Source organism: Cryptomeria japonica, chromosome 5 (genome assembly GCF_030272615.1).
Source record: "Cryptomeria japonica chromosome 5, Sugi_1.0, whole genome shotgun sequence".
NCBI lineage: Eukaryota > Viridiplantae > Streptophyta > Pinopsida > Cupressales > Cupressaceae > Cryptomeria > Cryptomeria japonica.
Window position 1 is genome coordinate 751,458,016 of NC_081409.1, and position 24,596 is coordinate 751,482,611.

Sequence of the window (24,596 nt, forward strand, 5' to 3'; positions counted from 1 at the left end):
CCCTAATCAATCTGGTAATGCCATTCAACTCGACTTGAGCTTCCTGTTTTGCCTGGTAGATGTTTCCGAAGCATTGTCGATTCCAACGCTTGAGCTGATACTTAACATACTGGAGAAGCTTAGCAAAAACATACATTGCTGTACCAAAAGCCGGCCTGCCAACCTGCCACCATTCGGCAATGCAACCATAGAGGTCCGGGTCACGAAGCCACATAAGCTGGAACTTAAAAGGCGGCTTCTGAGGCAGACGAGCTGAAGAAGTGACAAGCTTAATTGGCCAATGATCCGAGCCTCTCCAATCCAAAATTTTAGAACTGGAAGACCACAATCCACCCACCCAAAAATAGGAAACCATGAAACGGTCTAAGCGTTCAGCAATGCACCTATCACCCTCCCTTCTATTATTCCAAGTGAAGTGGCCATTGCTAGGCTTGATATCCACGAGATTGAGTGCTGAGATATTATCTCGGAGCAAGAAAGAGGAAGGATCCAGTCTTGTATTACCTCCTCGTTTTTCCGTTAGATCAAGAATAGCATTAAAGTCCCCGGCAACAATCCATGGCAAGTAAGGAAATAAACTACGAACCAAAAAAATATTATTCCAGACCAGGAGCTTACCTTGGAAGTCAATAGGAGCGTAGACATTAGAAAAGAGAACAGATTCCCCCGACTCAGTGCACAAAGCAACCAAGGATAAGGAAGACTTAAAGGAAATCCAGGACACAGGTTGGATCTTTTGTGGGTTCCAGAGACATGCCACACCCCCTGAAGATCCCTGAGCTCCAATACACTGACATAGACCATTCCTCCATAGCTTAGATGCAATACTCATCATGCATTCCATAGAAACCTTAGTCTCCTGAAGGAAGAGAACATCAGGAGAATGACTCCTAACTAAATCCCAAACAGCCTTTTGTCTAGGGCCGCTGTTCAAGCCCCTTACATTCCATGAGATAACTATCATTTCGAAGGAGTCGAAAAGTGGGAATCCAAGGTCTTCACAGAACCTGACTCCACCAATGTCTCCCCAATCATCTTGATCTTTTCTAAGTCCTTCTTTCGTCCCAATTTAACATTTTTCTCTGAGACCCCCTTCTTACCATCTTTTTGGAGAATGCCCAGATGAGGAGAAGATTTACCTCGCTTATCCGACTCTGGAGCTGCAGTCTGTGCAGGAATAGAAACATTCTCTACCCCTTGCCCCAACTCACCATTTGGCTCTAATATCATCTGAACCCCTGTTTGCCCATCCGTGACCATAGGCACAGTAGTCTCTTCATGGGAATCAACAGGAGGAATGGAAGAAATAGTCCCCATTCTAGAATCCCCTGCCTGTTCATCCTCAATAATTACTCCAGGATTAACTTCTGGCTGACCCAATTCATCCAAGATCTCGAACCTGTTAAAGGTATCTTCTTCCTGACGCTCCCTTAGAGTCCGCTTCTGGCCTCTGTTCTGATTACAAGCCTTAACCCGAACAAGGCCCTCAACATCTTTATCCTCCCCAACAACAGGCTTCTTCCCTTTGTCCACACTAGGATTATCACGAGGAGGAGGCGAAGTTTGCTGTTCCACTGACTTGGCCTTTGGGCATCTTCTCACAAGATGGCCATATTCATGACATAGATGGCATCGAAAAGGAAGGGTCTCATAGTCCAGTTGTTGCACCCAGGAATATGAGCCCACACACATCTCTACCGCATCAGGCAGTGCTCTACTCAAATCCAGTTCCACACAAATTCGAGCAAAGGTCATAACTTTCTTACCCAAGGTTTGTGATGAAGGACCCACCGGCTTCCCGAGCATCGATGCAAGCATATGGAGAACATCCTGGCGACAACATTCTATAGGAAATCTAGGTAACCGAACCCACACCGGAACCCGATTTGGAAGCTCCTCAGAAGGATTAAATCCTGCATGCCATGGTTTGACGAATAGCCCCACCTGGTTATAAAAATAGGGTCCACCCTCAAAAACCCTATTCCGATCAGCCATACAAAGAAACGTTACCATGAAAAAATTATTTGCTAGCAACGTAACCTCCATTTCACCCTCTGGTTCCCACACTTTCTAAGCCCAGTTTTCCAGGAATTGGAGAGAAACTCTTAAACCCAGGAACTTGCAATACAACGAATGTTTAGAGTAATATTCGACATCTTCAGCAATCATTTCAAAGGGAATTACCAATTTGGGTTTATCTTTGCACCTTTCAAGACATCCATTAATCTTCGTGATCCGAGATCCCACAGGCGAGCCTGGATCCGTAGCCCCTGTATTCTGAGAGAAGAGGGCATTTTCAAAAACCCTTGCTTCCTGACCTAGCAAATTCATAGCCACTGCTTCATGAAATTTTGAACTAGGCACCTCCCTAGGCGTCTCCCCTTTGGCCATTAGCCCTCTCAGCCCTGGATACCCCACCGCAAAGGGATCTGATCGGGCCCAACACAACCCCGACCCGTCACAAGAGCCCTGCAACCAAATCGCTCAACTCTCGCCCGCATGCACAGCCCACATAGGCTCGTCCCAGCACAGAACGGCGGCCAAAAAAGATGAAACAAAACCTGCAACAGGAAAAAATAGCTCCCCCCCTACCCACGCGATCGTACACCCCCCCTACGCAAATGCAGACACAGCAAGGAAGAGCTAGGGCACGATTGCCCTAGCCCGGCGACGGTAGACAGACGCTCCCATCGCAGTCCCAATCCAATTACAATATATATATATATATATATATATATATGTATATATATATTTTTGTATATATATATGTATATATATATGTATATATATATATACATACATATATATGTATACATATATATATACATACATATATATATATACATATATATATATGTATATATATATATGTATATAGATATGTATGTATATATATGTATATACATATATATGTATATATATATATACATACATATATATGTATATATATGTATATACATATATATGTATGTATATATATATATACATATATATGTATATACATATATATACATACATATATATATACATATATATATATACATATATATGTATATACGTATATATGTATACATATATATATATATACATACATACATATATACATATATATATGTATGTATGTATATATATATATATATATATATGAGAGGATGTATATGCATATATAATATTCATATATATATAACATATATATCTGCAGGTATACATATAGATATAAAGGATATATATATATATATATATATATATATATATATATATATATATATATATATATATATATATATATATATATATATATATATATATATATATATATATATATATATATATATATATATAACATATCAAATTTAATTTATATATATACTTTTGACTCATATATATATATAGATATACTTTATATATATTTATATTAGTGTTCATATATATATAGAACATTTTATCTTAGACTTGAAATTAATTAAATATTCATCAAGATTTGAGGAGCAACTATGCCCTTAGGCTTATATGTCCCTCATCTCACAAAACTGAGGATGATTAGTAACTTAGCAAGTGATGGCAATGATATCTAAACACAATAATTATCTAATAATAAACCTCGAGATAGGTGTACTTGATCATCAAAGCATGTAGGATCCCCAAGAAATCCTGATCATTATGAAAAGTCAGGGCTTTAGTGTGTGGTGTACTCATTTGATCATCTGCCAAAATTAATCATGGCTCCTCAATAGGATTTACCAACATACGATGCATCATTTAAGGATATGCACTATTTCTTAGCCAATTAGATTCATCCAAAGTGGGTTATGGCTCGCATGTATTTAGAAAGAATAAGCAAACTCAGTTCTTTCACATCAATAACCCATTCGACTATTAACCAAGCTTCAGGTTAATTTAAAGACACTTTGTAATCCATCAAAGAGCTATGATTGAGGAAAACTGGTGATGGATACCCCAATCAAACTATGCAATACGAAGAGGCAAATGGATTTTGAAGGAGCTATTACCAGAGATTGCCTAAAGCGTATCATGTGACTTCCCCATACCTTAGTGATTGATACAGTTGAGAGCATCCTAGACCCGAACTTTCTCATAAATTCAAACAGAACCAAGGCAAACATGGATGTGGCCGCCATGTTTCTTGTTGTGACGGTTACATCATCCAAAAATCGCAAGGATACAAGTGCTCTATGTAAAGAGGTCTTCATTGCCTCTATATTGGGTGATCTGGAGCAGGTTTTAGTCAACATTGACAACGAATAGACTATCCCTCGACCATGGCACTATGATATTCTCATTCAAAACAACAAGCCAGTTCCTAGATTCCCTATCATCTCCATAGATGGTGAGTCCTTCACCAGGGAGAGGATTGAGGCAATCAATAGAAATGTCAATTTTTTGCTCTACTTGTTTCATGTGCAACACCCTCCAATATCCACTTGGTTCAAGGACTTCCTTGAGGCTAAAGGCCTGGTTCTAGATGATGAGAATGCTTCTACCTCACCTTCAGGGTCAGAGTGAGTAGGCTCAGCCCTCAGTGTGTGCATGGGACCATTTTTGATAGTAAAATAGTGTTATTTTTGCAGGGGATAATCTTGTCACTAAATGTTTGGATTATACCAGTGACCCAAGTAGATTACTATATCTAGTAAAATAGGGTTTAATCTTTAGTTAACAAAGATCGAGGTAAAGATAGTAACTAGTATCAAATCTTAAAGACAAACTTAAGCAACCTACAGGACATTAAATTAGTTTTATTTAATGGTTAATCCTAAAAGTTATGAAGACTAAATAGGAATGATGGAATATCTATTTATATAGACATATATTAGCATTTTGTTTTGGATACCAAGCAATTTGAATATATACTCTAGATATTTACAAGCATTTGGATGCATGCATTTACTAGGATTTATTCACATTGGTGGAAATCATATCAGGATGGGTAATATTGGCTTATTTTAGAATACTAATCACTGGTTGTAGTACTCTAGTGCCATTTGCTGAAGATTTCTATATTTTGATATCCGTCTGTCTTATCTTAAGACTATAGCTTTAATGTGGCTAACATGCAAAATTCGGGGCTGGGACAAAGATTATATCCTCTGTCATCCTCTCTGCTATAAATTTACAGGGAAGGGAAGGTTGGAATGACTGAATCTCATTTACCTACTCTTGTTATTGTAGCCTGGATCTCATCCTTCACTAGGGATTACATCTAGGAGCATAAAACAAGAGTTGGTAAACTAGAGATTCTTTGTTTGCATGGGTCATGGGTTGATCATGATTGGGCCTAAGATAAACCAATTTGGAAACCCAATTCAGTTTAAAGTTTTATACCTCTTTATGTATGATCTGTGAGGATAGGTTTCACAAGAAATTTTATTATGGTAACTTTCTAGCTTTATAGATAAAATTTCATTTGTGATAATGGACTGAACGATAAATTTGCCAAGTATTTGAGAAGCTAACCATGCAGGCCAAACAGGTATATCTTGTGCAATTAAGGGATACTATATACAACCAAAGAACAACTTCAGATCCAAGCCACTGGAAGTTGAGGGACAAGTGATTATTGAAACTTGTAAATTAGGGCTTGTAAGGGAGGGGTAAAATAGAAACACCCTCCCTCCTGATCACCCTAGCCCGGGGTGATGATGTATTAAAATCTAAAATTATTGTATATTAAGACAAGACCAGATGGACTATGGTCCCGAGCAAGGCTGGAGGTTTTCTCACCTCCACTCTTTCCTACCAACGCCCCCACGAGTAGAGTAATGTAAAACTTCAAAATAATTAATAAAATTCTTGGCCTCGGCCTCTTATGATAAAAAAAAATAAAAAAAAATAAAAAATTAAGGTTAGGATTATGAATTATAATTTTAGGGTTAAAATTATAATAATTAATTATAACTTCAGTTTAATAATTATTATTTATATTATGACTCTAACCCTAGTTCTTATTGATTACTATAATCTATAATTATTATAATTATAGTGTTGGAATTAGGATTATAATGAGTGTTAGGATTAGAGTAAAGATAGGATTAAGAGTATAATTAGGATAATGGTTAGGCTTAGGCTAAAGTTTAGGATTAGTATTAGGGTGAAAAATAGAAAAATACTTATATTTAGCCTTATGTTAAATATTTTGAATAGGTTAGAAAGTTAGTTATGTGGAAAGTAAATGCAAAGATTAGAATCAAGTTAAAATTATAATTAGGAGTTGAATTATCTTATTATTAATGTTAGAATTGAGTTTATTGTTAATGTTAGAATTAGGGTTATGGTTATGGTCAGGAGTAGTATCTTAGATAGAATTAGGGTTAGGGTGAAATTTAATGTTAGAGTTATAATTATTTGGATAGGTTTATGGTCAATTTTAAAATTAGGCCTAAAGTTCAAAAATATAGATTTGTAAATCTAAATAATCCTCTAAAATTATATAAAGTTACATAAATATAATTTGTATTATTGTAAAATAATATACTATATTATAAAAACAATATATAAATTAATTTTAATATTCATTATTTATTTGTGTTATTTTAATATTAAAGTATTTATTTATCTCAAAATGTATCTAGTATATACCTATAAATCATCTCCATGGTTCATCTATCAACTATACAATAATATTTTTATTACAACATTATGGGGCTAATTTGATATGTGGTGACTCAATTACCAACTAAACAACAAAATTACCATTGCAATACTAAAAAGGCAAGTACTCACAAGTTTGTGGCACTTGTTTATCAATGTAAGAGAAAAAGTAGATAATATGACAACTAGAATTAAAGTGAGGGTTTTTTTCCATCCAATATAGAACGCGTAAAATAATTTAAGGTTCTTTGTCACCCTATGGAGTGGATAGTATGATAACTTGAAGTAAATTATGTTCAAATGTAATAATTGAAGTGATTTTTTTTATTCATTCAATATAGAACATGGAGAAATAGAAAGTAGGTTGTTTATGAGTCAATATACTAATTTAATTTTAACTTTTGACATACTCACTTGTTTTAATTAGACAACAATATATAATTGGACATATATAGTAACAAAAAAGTATCATGCACTCCAATGAAATCACAACATACATTTGAATGAGGAAATGCCACTTACATGGTGTATGTCACAACATCCCTGACATATATAACAACAAGAAAGAATTCACTCCTTCCAATTAAGTTACAAAATTTCTTCTATCTTCAAAACTATTTAGTTTTTTAAGTCATATCACCCATCCTGAATATATATATATATAAGAAGAGTCTAACACTAGTTTAATCACTCTAGACTCATACATTGAAACAAAAATTTACTTCATTTGAATTAAATTAACAAGAAAATATAATAATCATAAAACAAATTTGCTAGAAAAAAAACAAAAAAACTTAAGGTCTAGCATAATAGCCTATTATAATATCACTACTATAATTGAGGTTTTTTATTCATCCAATATAGAACATGGGAAATAATGTAAGGTTGTTTGTCAACCTATGGAGTAGATAGTATGATAACTAGAATTAAATTATGTTAAAATGTAAGAATTGAAGTAAATTTTTTTTATTTATCTTGTAAAGAACATGGAGAAATTGAAGTAAGGTTATTTATCAGTCTATACACTAATTTAATTGCAACTTCTCACATACACACTTATTTTAATTAGATAATAATATGTAATTGTACATATATAGTACCAAAAGTGGATCATGCACTCCAATTAAATCAAATTGTATATTTGAATGACAAAATGTCACTCACATAACATGTGTTACAACATCCCCTACATATATAGCAACAAGAAGTGGCATCCTAACAATCTTACATTTGAATGAGGAAACATTAGTCACATAACATGTGTCACAACTTCCCCTACATATCACTCCTTCCAATCCCCGACATATAGAGCAACACGAAAGAATTCTCTCCTTCCAATTAAGTTACAACATTACTTTTGCCTTCAAAATTATTCACTTTTTAAAGTCATACCACCCATCCTAAGAGAAAGTGTTTCTAACACTACTTTAATCATTCTAGACTTAATTTTAAAATACATTGAAACAAAAATTTATTTCATTTCTATTAAATTAATAAAAAATACAATAATCATAAAAAAAAATTACTAAAAAAATATTTAAAAAAAATTAAACTTAATAAATTTGATAATTAAAAACCCATTTACCTATTCAGGTCTATTGAGGTCTAGCATAACAACCTGTCAGGTGCCCAGCCTGGTAACTATTAATATAATGAAGGTAACAACATTCTAATCCTTAACCTTTCTAAACAAAACCAGAAAGAACAGCAAGAATACTAATTTATTTTTAATATAAAAACAAATTCACGGATTCCAATTCAAGAAAACACTCCTTGATAATGTAATAATTTTGACAAGAAAGACGTGTCATTACCACCTCACCATCGCTACCCAGGACGCCACACCAGTCTCAGGTTCATATAATCCTGGGTCATTTCTCATATTGAAAACGGTACTGGGAGACGAGTGGACGGTAGATAGAGGAGTTGTGATTTCCCATGTATTTCTTTACATTGGGACTTCACTGTAAAGCCCATGCTTATCTTAAACGTAGCGGTTGAAAAACCCTACTGTTCTAATATCCCGAGTTTGTAGGCCTCTCCTCTTGTCTTTATAAAGCCCACGATTTCATTGTTTAGTTATCTCAAAGAGTTCTTCTCTCTCCGTGTGCAACTTCTGTTTTGAGGTTGTCTGTAGGATCGATTTGTTTTTCTTATATCCGATAGAAAACGATGGCATCTAGGGATATTGTTGTTATCAAGGAGGAGCAGCCATGCAACGAGCCTTTGCAAACTCAATCTGAGAAATCGGAGAAATCGGATCTCCGACGGAGACGCGGGAAAGGTGTAGGAGAGATTGTGCCGAATGCAGATTGTGCTACGGTTGGATCACGGAGAGGCGGATCAGAAAAAAAACTGGTTTAGCTGATAAGGTGTTTGATAAGTGTTTTTCATTCTTTTATTTTCAGCTTTCCCAGTCGGAAAATAGAAACCTCTAGAAAAGAAAATAAGTGTTTGTTTGTAGGTTAAGCCTATCATTGTATGGTATGACAAAACCAACTTATATGTGTTATCAAAAGTTTGACTATTTGAAATAGAATTGTGATGTTTTTAAAAAGACCTTCCCTCTGCATGCAGTTGTTCAAATAGCGAAGGAGGATAAGTCTGGAATAGCTGGTCGGACATAATATGTGAATTTATTTCGAGAAGGCGAGATTGTGTTTAATCAAATGTAACTAGAGTACTATTTGTAGCTTAAAATCAGATCCGAAGCAATACCAAACATATTTAACTGTACATTTCAGGGAATTCAATTAAGTTTTGATATCTGAGTTACATATCATTATAAAAGATAATCTATTTGTTTATAAATTGTTGTTAAATCTGGTAACAGTGAGCTCAAAGTTTCAGATGTAAATCAATTTATTAAGCTTCGTAGTGTTTAAATGTAATTGTAGAGTATGTTAAATTTCTTTTTGAGTTGTTTGGAGTCCATGGATGTGAATATATACCAGCACCCTCAAAGAACAAAAGATTCTATCTTAAAAACACCATCACGATCTTCCTCGGAATAAATTAAAAAGAAAAAGAAAACCTTCTCCATAATCAAGGTAAAAAAGTTGAGACGCACCCAACCATTTTTCATACACCCTACCTTTAATAAAATGAATAGTGGAAAGCAATTCCGCTACTTACAAATCAAATTTTTAGCCGGCATATCCTAAACTTGCTGAAGAGTAGACTCTTATCAGAAAGTGATCCTTGAAGCCAAAGGAACCCGCTCCGGATTAGGGTTTCCTTTGGAACGCACCTCAAGTTTTGAGAAGACTTCGGAAAAGTTTGAGAGTCTTTTTTGGCAACTTTGAGGGACCTTCGTGTTTTCTTATTTAAATAATGCCAATTATTTTTCCGGTTCCTGTGCCTGTGATGTGGACGCTTCCTGCGCTTATTCCAGGCCAGTAGCTGGAATTCTCCACCCTGTGACAATATTTCTATACGAAACGAGCCCATAGCCTTTTCCATTGTTAGAGAAAAGTAGAGATTGAAGTAGAGATTGAAGGTGAAAATCATTAATGACTTTAAGGTTAGATTCTATTAAATTTAGTTATTATTATTAATTAAAAATAATTTAATATTTTAATTGTAATTTTTGAGATTAAATAAATTCATATTTTGTAATGTTCATAAGGTTCAAAAATTGTTTTCGAACATTGAGTTTCATTTAGGTGGACAATCGAAAAGCAATTTCATTGCCAACTTCACAGATTCTAGTTACATTCTATATTAAAGAATATAATGACTATCACTAGATAAATGATGATCATTAGATTAAATATTTTAAAACAAAGGTAGCAACTAAATATTGGTGATGTAACCATAAAGTAACTAATAGTTACGATATATAATTGGTAAAATAAATTTATATTTGTGGTGATTCAAGTGATCTTATATTTTGAACTATTAGCCAAACTGTGATTACCAAATTTATTATATATTATATTGAGAAATTGGTGAAAAAACATGGAGACATGGTAAGGAAAATCACTTACTTCTTAGAAGAGAATCATAATGTTAAAATATGCAATATATTCTCTCTTTAGCTAAGAAATGCCATGCATGACATTGCAGTAGAAATTTCATGACAAGGTGGATGGATGTATGTATAAATTATTTTTGGGGTGGGAATAATGAGAAAAATAAAATCTCAGTAATAGCCTAGAAGAAGGTATTTAAGCCTAAGAGGGTTGAAGAAATTAGGCTAAGTGGCTAATTTGGTGAATCTTATTCTAGAATGAAATTGCTGTGGAATATGTATAGAAAATCATATTAAAAATGGATAAGAGTGCTAAATAAATAAATAATTAGATTCAAATAATCCAAAGAGAATAAACACTAATAGAAATCCTCCTACTAGATTAACAATCTAGGATTTCATGGTTAAATGTGAGGACATAGTTGCTAATCATATAACTTGGGAAGTACAAAGTGAGGAAAAAGTAGCATTCTACATAGATCCATGGGAGGGATTGAAATCCCTATGCATGAGTCTACATTTATAAGGTGCAACAAGGATTCTTTCTCAGGGAGGGGTCCCAATTTCATAGACTATGTAGAGGCATTGACAAAAGATGGGATTAGAGAGTGGAATTTTTAATTTTTCAACCAAGTTTATATCCTCATAGAAAAAATGGTTCTTCTTAAGAGAATATATGATAATCATCATATCTTCTTAGAATATAAGGAAGTAAGGTGGTGTGCCTCCAAATCAAGCACCTTCAATGTGAAGATTTACTATTTAGTAAAAGTAAAGAATGATTATGAAATATAGGCTTACTCACCTAGCCTTCTCTTAAAAGTATAATATTGATAGGGAATAGGCTTAAGAAGAGTAGTTTCTAGTGCCCCCATAAACATCCATTATGCAAACAATATGAAGAACCAAAAGACCATCTATTTGTAAACTTTGATTTTTTCAAAGTAATGCTAGAAATGATTGATGAATAGGTTGAATTATAAGTCCCCATTTCCTCCAGACTTTCAATCCTTTTTGAACAAGAGGCCATTTCTATACGAAAGAGAAATTTTTTAAATCTTTAAAAATTACCTTTCTTAGTAGCTCAAGGGAGTGTTGGAAGGTGTGGCCCTTGGTCTCTATGCAACAAAAGCAATGTGTTTGCGACATTGCTTAATTGCCTTATGTGGATTCTATAAGTTGAGTGGTTGTATCAGGCATTGATAGGTTGATGGTTTTGTGCAACGGAAATCACTCCCAACAAATGGTATCAAAGTTTGGTCATAGGTTCAAACCCCACTTGTGCTAAGGGGGGATTGTCGCAAGGTGTGGTCCTTGCCACCTCCTATGGATTATATAAGTCAGGGATCGATAGGTCATTTTTTTGGTGCAATGAAAACAACTCCCAATAGAAAAATTTGGAAGAGAATGAAATATAAAATAATCAAGAAAACATGGGTCTATCTATCTACCAAAAAGAGTATATTCTTGGTGTGAGAGGAATAAATCAAGAAAACATGGGTGCATCTATCTATCAACACATCAATGGGACAATTTTGTTTTATCCTCACGAGCATTTCATTAAATTCAACTTTGATGGGGCATCTAGAGGATACTGCAATCTATTATGGTTAGGTAGGTTGTATTCTTAGAGACCATGGGTCAAATATCTTAGTGGTTCAAAAAGTCATGAAATCTGAATGATAATGTATAATAAAGCAAAATTAATGGTGGCATATATAGGGATCATTTTATGCATGAAAATTAGGTTTTAAAGACTCCAACTAGAAGGGGACTCAATGATTGTGAATTACACTTTTTTATGCTAGGATGCATTGAATTAGATGGTTAAAAAAGCTCCTAATGCATATTTGGGAAGGACAATCCCAAATTTGAGGAATTAGATATCAAACACATTTTGTAAGAGGGAAACATGAAAGTAGATGGGTTGTCAAAGGTTGTAGTTGGAATGATACCAAATGTCTCTTAGGGGGATTTGGCTCACTAAAAGCATTGTTATGATGAGATAGGAATGGTTAATCAATTATGAAACAACTACATATATTTTAATCAATTATACTATAACCTAATGTATATCATTTTTTATTTTAAATATATTATCAAATAATTGTTAAGGTTGTGATTATGACTAATAATTTAGGGTTAAATTAAAATACTTAATTATAATTTTTTGTTTTATAATTATTATTAATATTATAACTCTAACACTTATTCTTATTAGTTATTATAATTCTAAAATCAATGTAATTATGTTGTTAGAATTAGGATAATAATGAGCGTTAGGTTTAGAATCAAGAACTAGGATTAATATTATAATCACCATTATAGTTAGGCTATATAATTAATATTAGAATTACTATATAATTAATGTTAGAATTAGGTTTATTGACAAGATTAGAAGTAGGATTAGGCTTATGATAAGAGGTAGTGTTTTGAGATAAAATTAGGGTTAGGGTGAAAGTTCATATTAGGGTTAGAATTATTTGGATAGGTTTGTAGTCAAGGTTAAAATTAGAACTAGATTTCAAAAATATAGATTAATGAATGTATATAATCTTCTAAAAATATATAAACTTATGTAAATATCATTTGTATTATTGTAGAATAATGTATTATATTGTAAAATATTAAACTATAAATTTATCTCAAAATGTGTCTAGTAGATACATATAAATTATTGTCATGGTGTATCTATCAACTTTACAACAATACTTTTTTTACACCATTATAAGGTAGTAATACAAATATTCTACAAGTGCCTATTATCTCAAACTATAATCTTACCTGCACCACCACTATGTGGCTCTTGTTTATCAATGTAAGAGTAAAAGTAGAACATGGAGTGAATATTATGATAACTAGAATTATATTATACTCACATGATACAAATGAGTTAGCAATTTTTATTCATCCAATAGAGAATGTGAGAAATAAAGGTAAGGCTGTATCAGGCATTGATAGGTCATTTTTTTGGTGCAAGGAAAACAACTCCCAATAGGAAGATATGGAAGACAACGAAATATAAAAAAATCAAGAAAACATGGGTGCATCTATCTATCAACACATCAATGGGATAATTTGATTTTCTCCTCATGAGGATTTCATTAAATTCAATTTTGATGGGGCATCTTGAGGATACTGCAACCTATTATGGTTAGGTAGGTTGTAATTTTAGAGACCATGGGTCAAATATCTTAGTGGTTCAAGAAGTCATGAAATCTGAATGATAATGTATAATAAAGAGAAATTAATGGTGTCTTGTATAGGGATCATTTTATGCATGAAAATTAGATTTCAAAGACTCAAACTGGCAGGGCACTCAATGATTGTGAATTACAAATTTTTATGCTAGGATACATTGAATTAGATGGTTAAAAAAGCTCCTAATGCATATTTGGAAAGGACAATCCCAAATTTGAGGAATTAGATATCAAATCCCAAATTTGAGGAATTAGATATCAAACACATTTTTTAAGAGGAAAACATGAAAGTAGATGGGTTGTCAAAGGTTGTAGTTGGAATGATACCAAATGTCTCTTAGGGGGATTTGGCTCACTACAAGCATTGTTATGATGAGATAGAAATGGTTAATTAGTTATAAAACAACTACATATATTTTAATCAATTATAGTATAACCTAATGTATATCATTTTTTATTTTAAATATATTATAAAATAATTGTTAATTAAGGTTGTGTTTATGACTAATAATTTTAGGGTTAAATTGAAATAATTAATTATAAATTTTGATTTTTGAATTAAATATAAAGCAGTAATTACATCAACTGTTCAGCAGGAGGTGCACAAAAATTGCATAGTATCACAGAGTAATAGTATGGAGATAGTTAGATCATACTAACAATATCAAAAAATAGGTGAAACCATATACATCTTGTCCGCAGAGAAAAGGATAAACATATAGTACACATTATGCAAAAAAGGAAAACTAGCAAGTCATATGAACAACAGTTAGGAGAACGTAAATTCTTCATTAGGATCACTAGCATCCCCCGCTGTTGGCATCCAGGTAGTCTAGCCTAGGCACCCATCCTGCCAAAACATCAGCTTGCCATCCAATATTTGGCGTATGTGAGGATATCCCACGTGTACACTTAGGAGATCAGCCTCAGCCTATAGAATGTCAAAGTGTTGCTGGCATTGTTCTAGTTGGTGCATGAAGCTCTGCAATGCCTACTCAAAAGGAACATTCTTCCCCTCAGCTTTGTCCTAGGTGAAGCCATGTGTGATTTCTCTGATGTAAGTAATGGTGGATCCATCTTGGAACCATTTCTTGAACTTCTCTTTGTTGAGCCAGAGGACATTAGTGACCTTCAAGGAAACCAAATTCATGGTGAGTCTCGCAAGAGACTCAGTGAGGTTTTTTGGATGATCCACTAAAAATATCATCATTCCTAAACTTCCATATCAGCCATAAAATTTCAATAGAGAGACTACACCAAAAAAGTTTAGCAATCTTTTCGCAACCATCAATGAAGCCAAAACAAGTATAGACAAGTAGAATGCCATTACCCCCTATATTTAACCCAAAAAGCTTCCAAATTTCTTTGGCAAAGTGACAGTCACAAAAGATATGTTGGACAGTTTTAGGCAGGCGACAAAATTTACATATGAAGTAATTGCCAGGAAAGTCTTTCAGAGGGAGTCTATTAAGGGCTATCTTCCAAGAAAAGAACTTTTTCTTTGGTTCCACGGGTCCATTCCTAAGTTTTTCTAGCAGTTTAATCCACTTTTTACAATCCCAGCCTAAATATTAGGAGGAATTCAAATGGGTAATAATGCATTTAGAGTCAAGAAGAAAGTTGTAAATAATCTTGGCCTCAGTATTGTACATAGGGGAGCTATCAGCCTAGCAAAAAGGGAGAGTGGAAGATAAGGGAAGGGGCAGGGGGGGAGATTATGAGGAAGGAGGGGAAAAGGAGCATCCACGAAAATCCTATAGGTGTGGAAATGTGAGGGTGGAAGTGCAAAGGCGGCGAACAACTCTTCCCAGGAAACGGGAGAACCATTTTTAATAATATTAGCAAAGCACCATATCCTTTTATTGTGCCAGTTGAGAGCAGAGCACCCTTGTAGGATCGCCAACTGTTTATTGTTATGATATAGATTCCACCATATTGATTTGTCCCAAAAAATTCTGCAATTAGAGACTCTGAGTCCATTATCTCTGAGAAATTGTGTTACAAGGCCCCATGCTTTCCATATAGATTTAAAAACAGTAGACCTAGCTTTACTAACTTCAAATTGCCCAGCTAGTAAGTCCCTAAGAGGTAGGGTTTTCCATTTCCTTGCATGTTTGGGGACCGCCTTTGTGATATTATTCTTAATCAAAAGTTTCCAAGGTTCATCCCCAGACAGGGATCTAGTTATCCACTTGACAACAAGAGCAACACCATGAAGTTTGAGGTCCTTCAACCCCATGCCACCTCTCATTTTACTCGTTGTGCAGCACTACCATTTTGCATCATGTCTCTTCTTCTTACCTTTGTCATCTAACCATAGGAAGTTCCTAATAAAATTGTGAATGTGATTGTATTGATAATTAGAGAAGAGCCAATAGGAAGAGAAATAGATATTATAGGAGGATAAGACTTTCTGGTAGACTTGGAACCTCCCTACCAGAGACAAGTAATTATTATTTCACTTATTAAACTTATTTTCAATCTTCCCTCTAACCCATTCCCACATCTCCTTGAGATTGGGTTCAACCAAGAATGGAATACCCAGATAATGAATAATAGTATTGGGTCCTTCCCATTTCAAACTGAATCTAGGAAGCTAGCAAGGAATGTAACATTCCCAACCCAACAGACAAGATTTATGAAGGGATATTTTATTACCTGAGGCTTGACAGAAAATCTTAATATTATTAATGAGAGTAGCAAGATTAGTCTCTTTAAGTTTCCAAAGAATGGCACTATCATCAGTGAATTGTACATTCAAGATCTCCTCATTATGTGGAAGAGAAATGACCTGAACCCTGGGTGAGCAAGTCTAATCTTTGAAGACATAATATAGTGCATCTACAATAATCACATATAATGCAGGGGAAAGTGGATACCCCTGCCTGATGGATCTAGATAGGGTAATACTGTTGGATCTCATTCCATTTACCTCCATAGTAGTATTAGCCTTGGATAGTAAAGTATTGACCATTCTACAAAGGAGGGGAGGGAAACCAAGACTAGTTAGCATCTGATTGATAAAGCCCCACTCGATCCTATCATAAGCCTTTTCAAAATCAATGAGTAGCATTCTAGCATGTTGTCCAGAATCCTTGGCCTAGTGAAGGGTCTCCCAACAGGTGATGATATTGTCTAAGATATATCTCCCATTGATGAAACCTGTTTGTGTGGGGTTAATACTTTTTGGGACGATGGCTTCAAGCCTGACAACCATAACCTTAGCAAGGACCTTATAGGATACATTTAGCAGTGTAATAGGTCACCAATTTTTAATCAAGCATTTGTAACCCTCTTTGGGTAAGAGTTTTATGAGCCCTTGATTAATGTCTTTCCCAAGAGTACCTTTCGCTATGGATTCCATATACAAGCTGAGCAGGTGCTCTGAGATCCATTTTGAGTTCCTTTTATAAAATTTAGTAGGAAAGCCATCCGGTCTTAGGGATTTATCATTACACAGTGAAGCAATAGCATATTCAACCTCCTCTCTAGAAATTGGCAAGCTTAGTTTCTTGTAGTCCTCCTTTGATACTTTTATAGGAACAAGGGCCCTAATGAGCTCTCTGGTAGCACATTGTTTCTCTCCTCCATCTTCTGACGTGAAAAGGCTCTGATAGTATTGTGAGAAACCCTCAAGGATAGCATGGGGGTCAGTGATAAGGGAATCATTGACTCTGATGTTGGGGATTTTCTCTTTAGCTTCTTTAACCTTAATCTTATGGAAGAAATATTTGGACTCCCTATCTCCATCCTAAAGACACTTAAGTTTGGCTTTAGCCTTAAGCCCCTTAATCTTTTCATTTTGTAGCTTCCTTAATTTAGCTTTGGCTGAGATCAAATTGTGGGTAAGTTGGGGAGAGGAGGGGTCTTTCTGTAGTTCCTCTTTAGCATAAGTTAATGAGTTATGTAGTGAGAGCTCACCTCTCTTGATATCCTTGGTTCTCTTCCTTCTTACTATTTGGCATACAACGGTCCAAGACTACATAGTCAGATTCCATTTCTCAGTAAAAGACAGGTGGTGGTTGCAGATTTTTCTGAAGTTTCTGATGGCAAAGAAGGCACAACAAACATCCTCATCCTTGAGTAAATAGGTGTTCAAGATAAAAGAGGGGGATTTGATGATATCCTATATAGCTTGATCTAAGGGGCCAATAGATATCATTATAGGGTGGTGATCCTAGAGAGTGTATGGGGTAACTAAGTATTTATCTCCATTAGTGTCCTTCTAGATCCCAAACACCTCTCTGTTAAAGTAAAATCTGTCCAGCCGGTAGTAGATCCTTTTGAAGAGCTTGTAGTAATTACACCATGTATACCATACTGACTTTATTTCCCCCTTCCTACCTACAATCAGGTCAATAAGTTTAAGTTTGTTCACCATTCCTTCCCAGTGCATTCTTTAAAATCCTTTCCATTCAAACTAGTTTCCTCCACATTTATCTTGAGATGTTTCCACCATGTTGAAGTCACCTGCCAATAGCTAGGGGATCTCCTCAAGTGTGGTCATCCATTCCCAAAGGTTGGCTCATTCCCTCTAGTCATTGGGAGCATATATTGAGCAAATCCCAAATTTTTTTTCATTGTAATGAAGAACAATCTAAAGAGAATGATCATAGGGGAATTCACCTCCGTTGACCATATATTTGGCCCATTTACAACCTGAGAGGATGGCAATGCCCCCTTTACCTTTGGTATGGCAAGTATTAAAAGAGATAGCATCCCTCTAGATACATTTAAGTCCAATTTCTAGGTTAAAACCAATGGCCTTAACCTCTTGCAGGAGGAGACAGTCAACATCTTTATTGTAGTTGAGGAATCTTTTAACCACATATTTCCTATTTGAAGCCTCAAGGCCCATAAAATTCCAAGAAATAACCTTCTTGAGGCAATATTAAGATTGGACCATGGGTTCCTGTGGGTTCTTAAACCCCATAAAGCATTTGGGCCAACTTTCAGTATTAGTCAGGTTATTTGCATCAAATGCCATAGTATTGTAGGGTCTACCCCTTTTCTTCCTTGCTTCAAAGATTTGATCCGAGCCTAGTGAATCTTTCTTGTTATTAGAAACTCTAGGAGATCTCTTTTTGCAAAATTTCTTACTCTTGGGCTCCTAAGAGGTGATACCTGAACTAGGGGTGAAAGAGGCATTGGGGGTCCCAAAATCAGTGTAGGACAGAGTAATCTGATTTTCCCCTGCCGATCTAGGGAAGTCCCCCTCACTATGGGGGCCATCATTAATGTCAAGAGTTTCTTGAGGAGCTTTGATAGTTCGAAGCATGGTGCCACCAGAAGGTGAAGCACTATTGGCCAAGTCACATTAGCTTCATAGTCAATCTCATTTTTTTGTTTCTCAAGTAGAGATTTTAATTGATTTCTAGCATCTGCAATAGATTTCAATTGTTCAAGAACTAGTTGTAGTGCATTTTTTGTGCGCAGACCATTACTATGATGGTCACTAGTGTCTAGAGAGGCTCTAAAGTTTGAAGGCATCTCTTGCACCAAAGTAGCATTTCTCAATGCTTGCTGATTTAAATTAATACTCTCTACAATAGGGATTGAAGAGGGAATGTTTGGAGGCAGGGGAGGCAGAGGCGGAGGTGAGGGGAGGAGGGTGGGGAGGAGGGGGGGAGGAGGTGGGTGTGGAGCAAGGTTCCCATGGTCACTAGAAGATATGGTCATTTTATTCTAAGCAGGGCCATGGTGAGCAGAGAAACGAGGGCGGGGAGCTCGCTTAGCCAAAACAGGGCAATCTTTCTTGAAGTGCCCACTTCACTTGTAAACATAACAGGCATTAATTTTCCCAAGGTATTAGATAGGCCAAATGAAAGGGCAGTTCTCAATATTGATTTCAATCTCTGAAGGGAAGGAGATGCCAATATTAAAGGCTATCAAGACTCTGGCGTTCATGTGCGGGAGTAGGGCAGGAGAGGAGTCGACTTTCAAGACATTCCGAAGTGATTCAAGGATATGGGGGATACAGTTCCAAAGAAATAGAGGGACATTACCCAAGTTAATCCATTTGGGGCTAGATAAGGCCATGATTTCTTCAGAGCATGAGTCAATTGACCATTTAATAACCCTAAAGCATGAATTTCCAATATTCCAGAAGTGTTTTTCAATGGCCTTTTACTGACTAGTAGGGTCATTAAAGAAAATAAGAAAGAGACCTTTTGTATCATACAAAAAAAAGAGTATTGCAAACCAAGCTTTTTACCCAAAACATCTTGTAGCCATTTATTCATGAAAGACCTAGAAGGCAAATTATCAACATCTAATGCCACAAGAAATATGGTAGATTCTTTAAGCCTAGAAACTTTATTTGAAATAACGGTTGACATAGACGAATTAGGTTTAAAGAGGATATGCTTAGTAGATGAAACCTCACCTTCTTCTTTGCTGGAATCAGGTAGAGCATGTTGTCTATCTTCGGCAAAGGAACAAGGACCTTTTGGCAGGGCAACACATGAGTCCTTCATGGCTTCACTGAAAGATTGCTTTGCTCCATGCTGGTTGTCGAATGGAATTCTCCTTATGGGCACTGTTAGCAACTAATTTGGTTTGGTCCATTAACAAGTATTAATGAGGTATTAAGACCTCCAGGTTGATGAAATAAGAGCAATGAATGCAGGGGCCACCCAACAGTGCCAGGGAGCCCCTACTAAGTACAGAGAGCATACAACAAGGACAAGTTGGTGATCATGTCCAAGTTGCAGACCAAAACCCCTTGCAATTCTTCTTTTTTTTTTTTTTTTTTTAATAGATTTTGATTTTATAATTATTATTTATATTATAACTCTAACACTTATTCTTATTAATTATTATAATAGTAAAATCAATTTAATTATAGTGTTAGAATTTGGATAATAATGAGTGTTAGAATTAGAATCAATTTAGGATTAATATTATAATCACCATTATAGTTAGGCTATATAATTAAAGTTATAATTACTATATAATTAATTTTAGAATTACTTTTATTGACAAGGTTAGAACTAGGATTATGGCTATGATAAGAGGTAGTATTTTGAGATAGAATTAGGGTTAGAATTATTTTGATAGGTTCCTAGTCAAGATTAAAATTAGAGCTAGATTTGAAAAATATAGATTTATGAATCTATATAATCTTCTAAAAATATATAAAGCTACATAAATATCATTCATAATATTGTAGAATAATCTATTATATTGTAAAATATTAAAGTATCTATTTATCTCAAAATGTGTCTAGTAGATACATATAAATCATTGTCATGGTGTATCTATCAACTTTACAACAATACTTTTTGTACACCATTATAAGGTAATTATGCACATGTTCTACAAGTATCTATTATCTCAAACTATAATCTTACCTGCACCATGACTATGTGGCACTTGTTTATCAATGTAAAAGTAAAAGTAGAACATGGACTGAATATAATGATAACTAAAATAAAATTATGTTCACATGATACAAATGAGTTAGGAAATTTTATTCATCCAATAGAGAATGTGAGAAATAAAGGTAAGGTTGTTTGGTGGCCAATATGTTCTTGTGTTGGAATTAAAATGGGGTTTTTTATTCATCCAGTACAGAACAAGAGAAATAATGTAAGATCTATAAAGTGTGGAGTGGATAGTATGATAACTAGAATTAAATTATGTTCAAATGTAAGTATTGAATTTAGGTTTTGAATTCATCCAAAAAATTAATGTGGAGAAGAAAAAAAGAAGGTTATTTATTAGATCATGGGGATAAAAAAAAGGTTATTTATCAATCAATTCACTAATTTAATTGCAACTTGTGACATACACACTTATTTTAATTAGATAACAATATAAATTGGTTATATATTTTAACAAAAAAGTATCATTCCCTCCAATGAAATCCGAATACATTTCAATGAGTATGTGTCACTCACATCACATCCAACATATATAGCAACAAAAGATATTAACTCCTTCCAGAGTTATAGCATTGCTTTCAACTTAAAAAGAATTCTCTTTACCACACTATACATCTTGATATAAATAATAATTAAAGAAGTGTGTAACGCTAGTTTAAATAGTTAGGAAAAAATTATTCAAGACTTAATTTTTTTTCGATGTACCTACGACAGCCCAGAAAAAGCATGAAGCCTATGACAACACCAGTGCAACAAGGACATTCACAAAGTAGTTTTTATCATCAGGTACACAAACCTATAGACTGAAACCTCTTTATCTACGAACCAAATATTATTTTAATATACACTCACTAAAAAATTACTATCTAAAAAAATCAATTAATTTGATAACTAAAAATTTGTTTACTTTTCAATTTTTTGAAATTTTACAGGTTCTCTCTTTTTTGTTATGATACAAAAAAACTCATGGAAAATCAGATCTTTAATTTGTCAAAAAATCTATTATTGAAGGCCCACTATTTCACAAATTCTTTTGGATCTAAAATTTACCTAACTTGTGTGCTTGCAAGAGGGGTATTATTGCAAAACTACTAACAAATCTTTGTTGCAAAATTTTGGCAAGGTCTTTTGATCTTTATTGTGTGCCTTGTTTTCATAGCTTATTAAACACTTCAATTGGTACACTAAAATTGAACTAGTGTATTTTGTGTCTTGAGCAATAGGCTCTTTTTGTTTAATCTCTAGAGGGCCTATCTCCCCATGTGATCATTAGGACTAATAGTGAGGAGAGAACGGCCCAAGTGTTAGCAAGGAAAACCCACCTCTTTTGAACCACTACAAATAACTATATCCATGGTGAAAGCCATGGGTAACGTGTGTTGATTAGTTCATACTGACACTATGTCTCCCCATAAACCCATTTGATAAAATTTATTTGATCCGTTGTAGGGTGTAACCCCTACCGTCTAGGAGCCTTCTGTATTTACATACCTAAAAGTGCCACATGTATGGCCACATGAGAGGATGTCCTTACTAGCTCATTTTTTTTTTAGAAAGCCAAAATCCTTCTAGTTGTTGGGGCAGGAGGTCGGACCTCTGGAGTGGCCCACACACATATGATTCTTAGTAGAGATGCAAAGTTCGCCAAGGGGAGATTTCATGGGGACTGATGCTTGGATTCCCTAGAGAAGTGAGTGTCGAGGATGGAACCAATGGGGTCAAGCATTTAGGTATCCACTATGAATAGCATAGCCTCGATGAAACCCCATGTAGGATGAACAACTATTGTCCTGGCCAACCATAAGAATTGTGCTTCTCTTATTTTAAATATTCAAACATTCAAGATCAAACATCAAAACATTGTGTCTTTTGTGTCTTCAAGTGTATGCAAAACATTTTAACATCAAACAAAAAACTTTTCTTTGAGTCGTTGTCTAAACACTTACAAACATTGAGTCTTCATCAACATTATGTCCTCTTGTCATAGAAAAATAGTCAAAAATTCAGATTTGGTCACAAAAAAAACCTTTAAAAATTGGAAAAATTGCACTTAATTTATAGAAACACGTCTATGTATGATAGAAACATGTTCGTGTCTTTTAACCACTTTTGTGAAGTACAAAAATGCGTCTATGTCATCCTAAAAAAAAATGCATTCACAAAATCTTAGAAATAGGTCTGTGCAATGTTCAACCACGTCGATGTAATTTAACCGCATCTATGAAGTATATAGGCACGTTTGTGTTTAGAATTGGAAAAATTTATAGTCCAACAAACAAGAGCAGTCAGTTTCAGACTTATTGATCTTCCTACGTTGTCTCTACAGGTTTTCATCTAGAATTCAACCTATTTCTGGGTCTCACAAAGTCCATCACTTCTTTACATTTTGCATTACTTTCACATTTGTCTAAACTTGATTCAAAAGGTCACTTCCTTATCCTCATCATACTTTGTCAACACACTACATACAACAACATTTTTCTAAGTGGTCCCTCATCAAAGTCTATCACCTTTGGGTTTCATTTGGTCTTACATAGAGTTAAGGTAAACTTACCTCAGCAAGAGAAATAATCATCTCTTTGGAAGCCACACCTACTCTACTGCATACATACTTGGTCTTACACTTTGGACATTGCAAGTAAACTTTAGATTCATTTACATTCCATCCAACTCTTGGTCTTCCATACTATTTCCATTATCATCTAGTCTCCCACATCTTGCTTAAGACCTAGTTCATGGTTGAAACCCGTTCCCAAAAATATAGGAGAGAAGATAAAGAGGCTCAAGAGTCCACAAATATGAGTGCCTATGAGTATGATAATGATGTCTTTTTCAATTCTAATCATATCAAATTACATAAAATGGATGCCTATAGAAACATTCCAAATGTTGAGAACATGGACACTACAAAGAACAATGATACACACAATGACAATATGTATTAACTGTTTCACACATTCACCAGAAGTGGAAGACTCCATTTTGGATCCCTGTTTCAATCGATTGGTTGAGAAAATAATGAGGAGAGATAGAAAATATTTCTTACAAGTGATGGTAAAAAGTGGAGCCAACATCCCTCATGATTTTGATATATCTCAAATAATGGAGCATCAACCTTTACAATAGGCTCACCTCAACATGGATCAAATGAGGCTTAATAGTGGAGGCAATAGAGGACCACATATGGTGCCTGAATCACCATCATCTTTGTTTCAAAAACCTAAGGTCCCACATACATATGGTCAAGCTTATGATACTCACCTTCGTAGACCATTATGGGACTCTTATGCAGAAAAATATACTCAATCACATACCAATGCTAAGGACCAACCACCCAAGAAATTAGATATCCAAAGGCATGTTCAAAATTTGGACACAAGGAAACCCAAGCATGAAATTTGGGGGCAACACATTAGAAACAACTCATGA

The 24,596-nt window shown here is 34.7% G+C and overlaps 1 protein-coding gene across 1 annotated transcript; it reads right to left on the minus strand.

Moving 5' to 3' along the window:
* Window positions 1-960: 960 nt before the first annotated feature.
* LOC131876148 (uncharacterized) lies at window positions 961-2,046 on the minus strand. The gene has a single exon (XM_059220947.1). It carries the CDS (start codon window positions 2,044-2,046, stop codon window positions 961-963), a length of 1,086 nt encoding a protein of 361 aa, XP_059076930.1.
* Between the last annotated feature and the right edge of the window lie 22,550 nt (window positions 2,047-24,596).

Coding starts and splice junctions, on each gene's coding strand:
- LOC131876148 (XM_059220947.1), bottom strand. CDS start 2,046: ATGGAGGTTACGTTGCTAGCAAATAATTTTTTCATGGTAACGTTTCTT.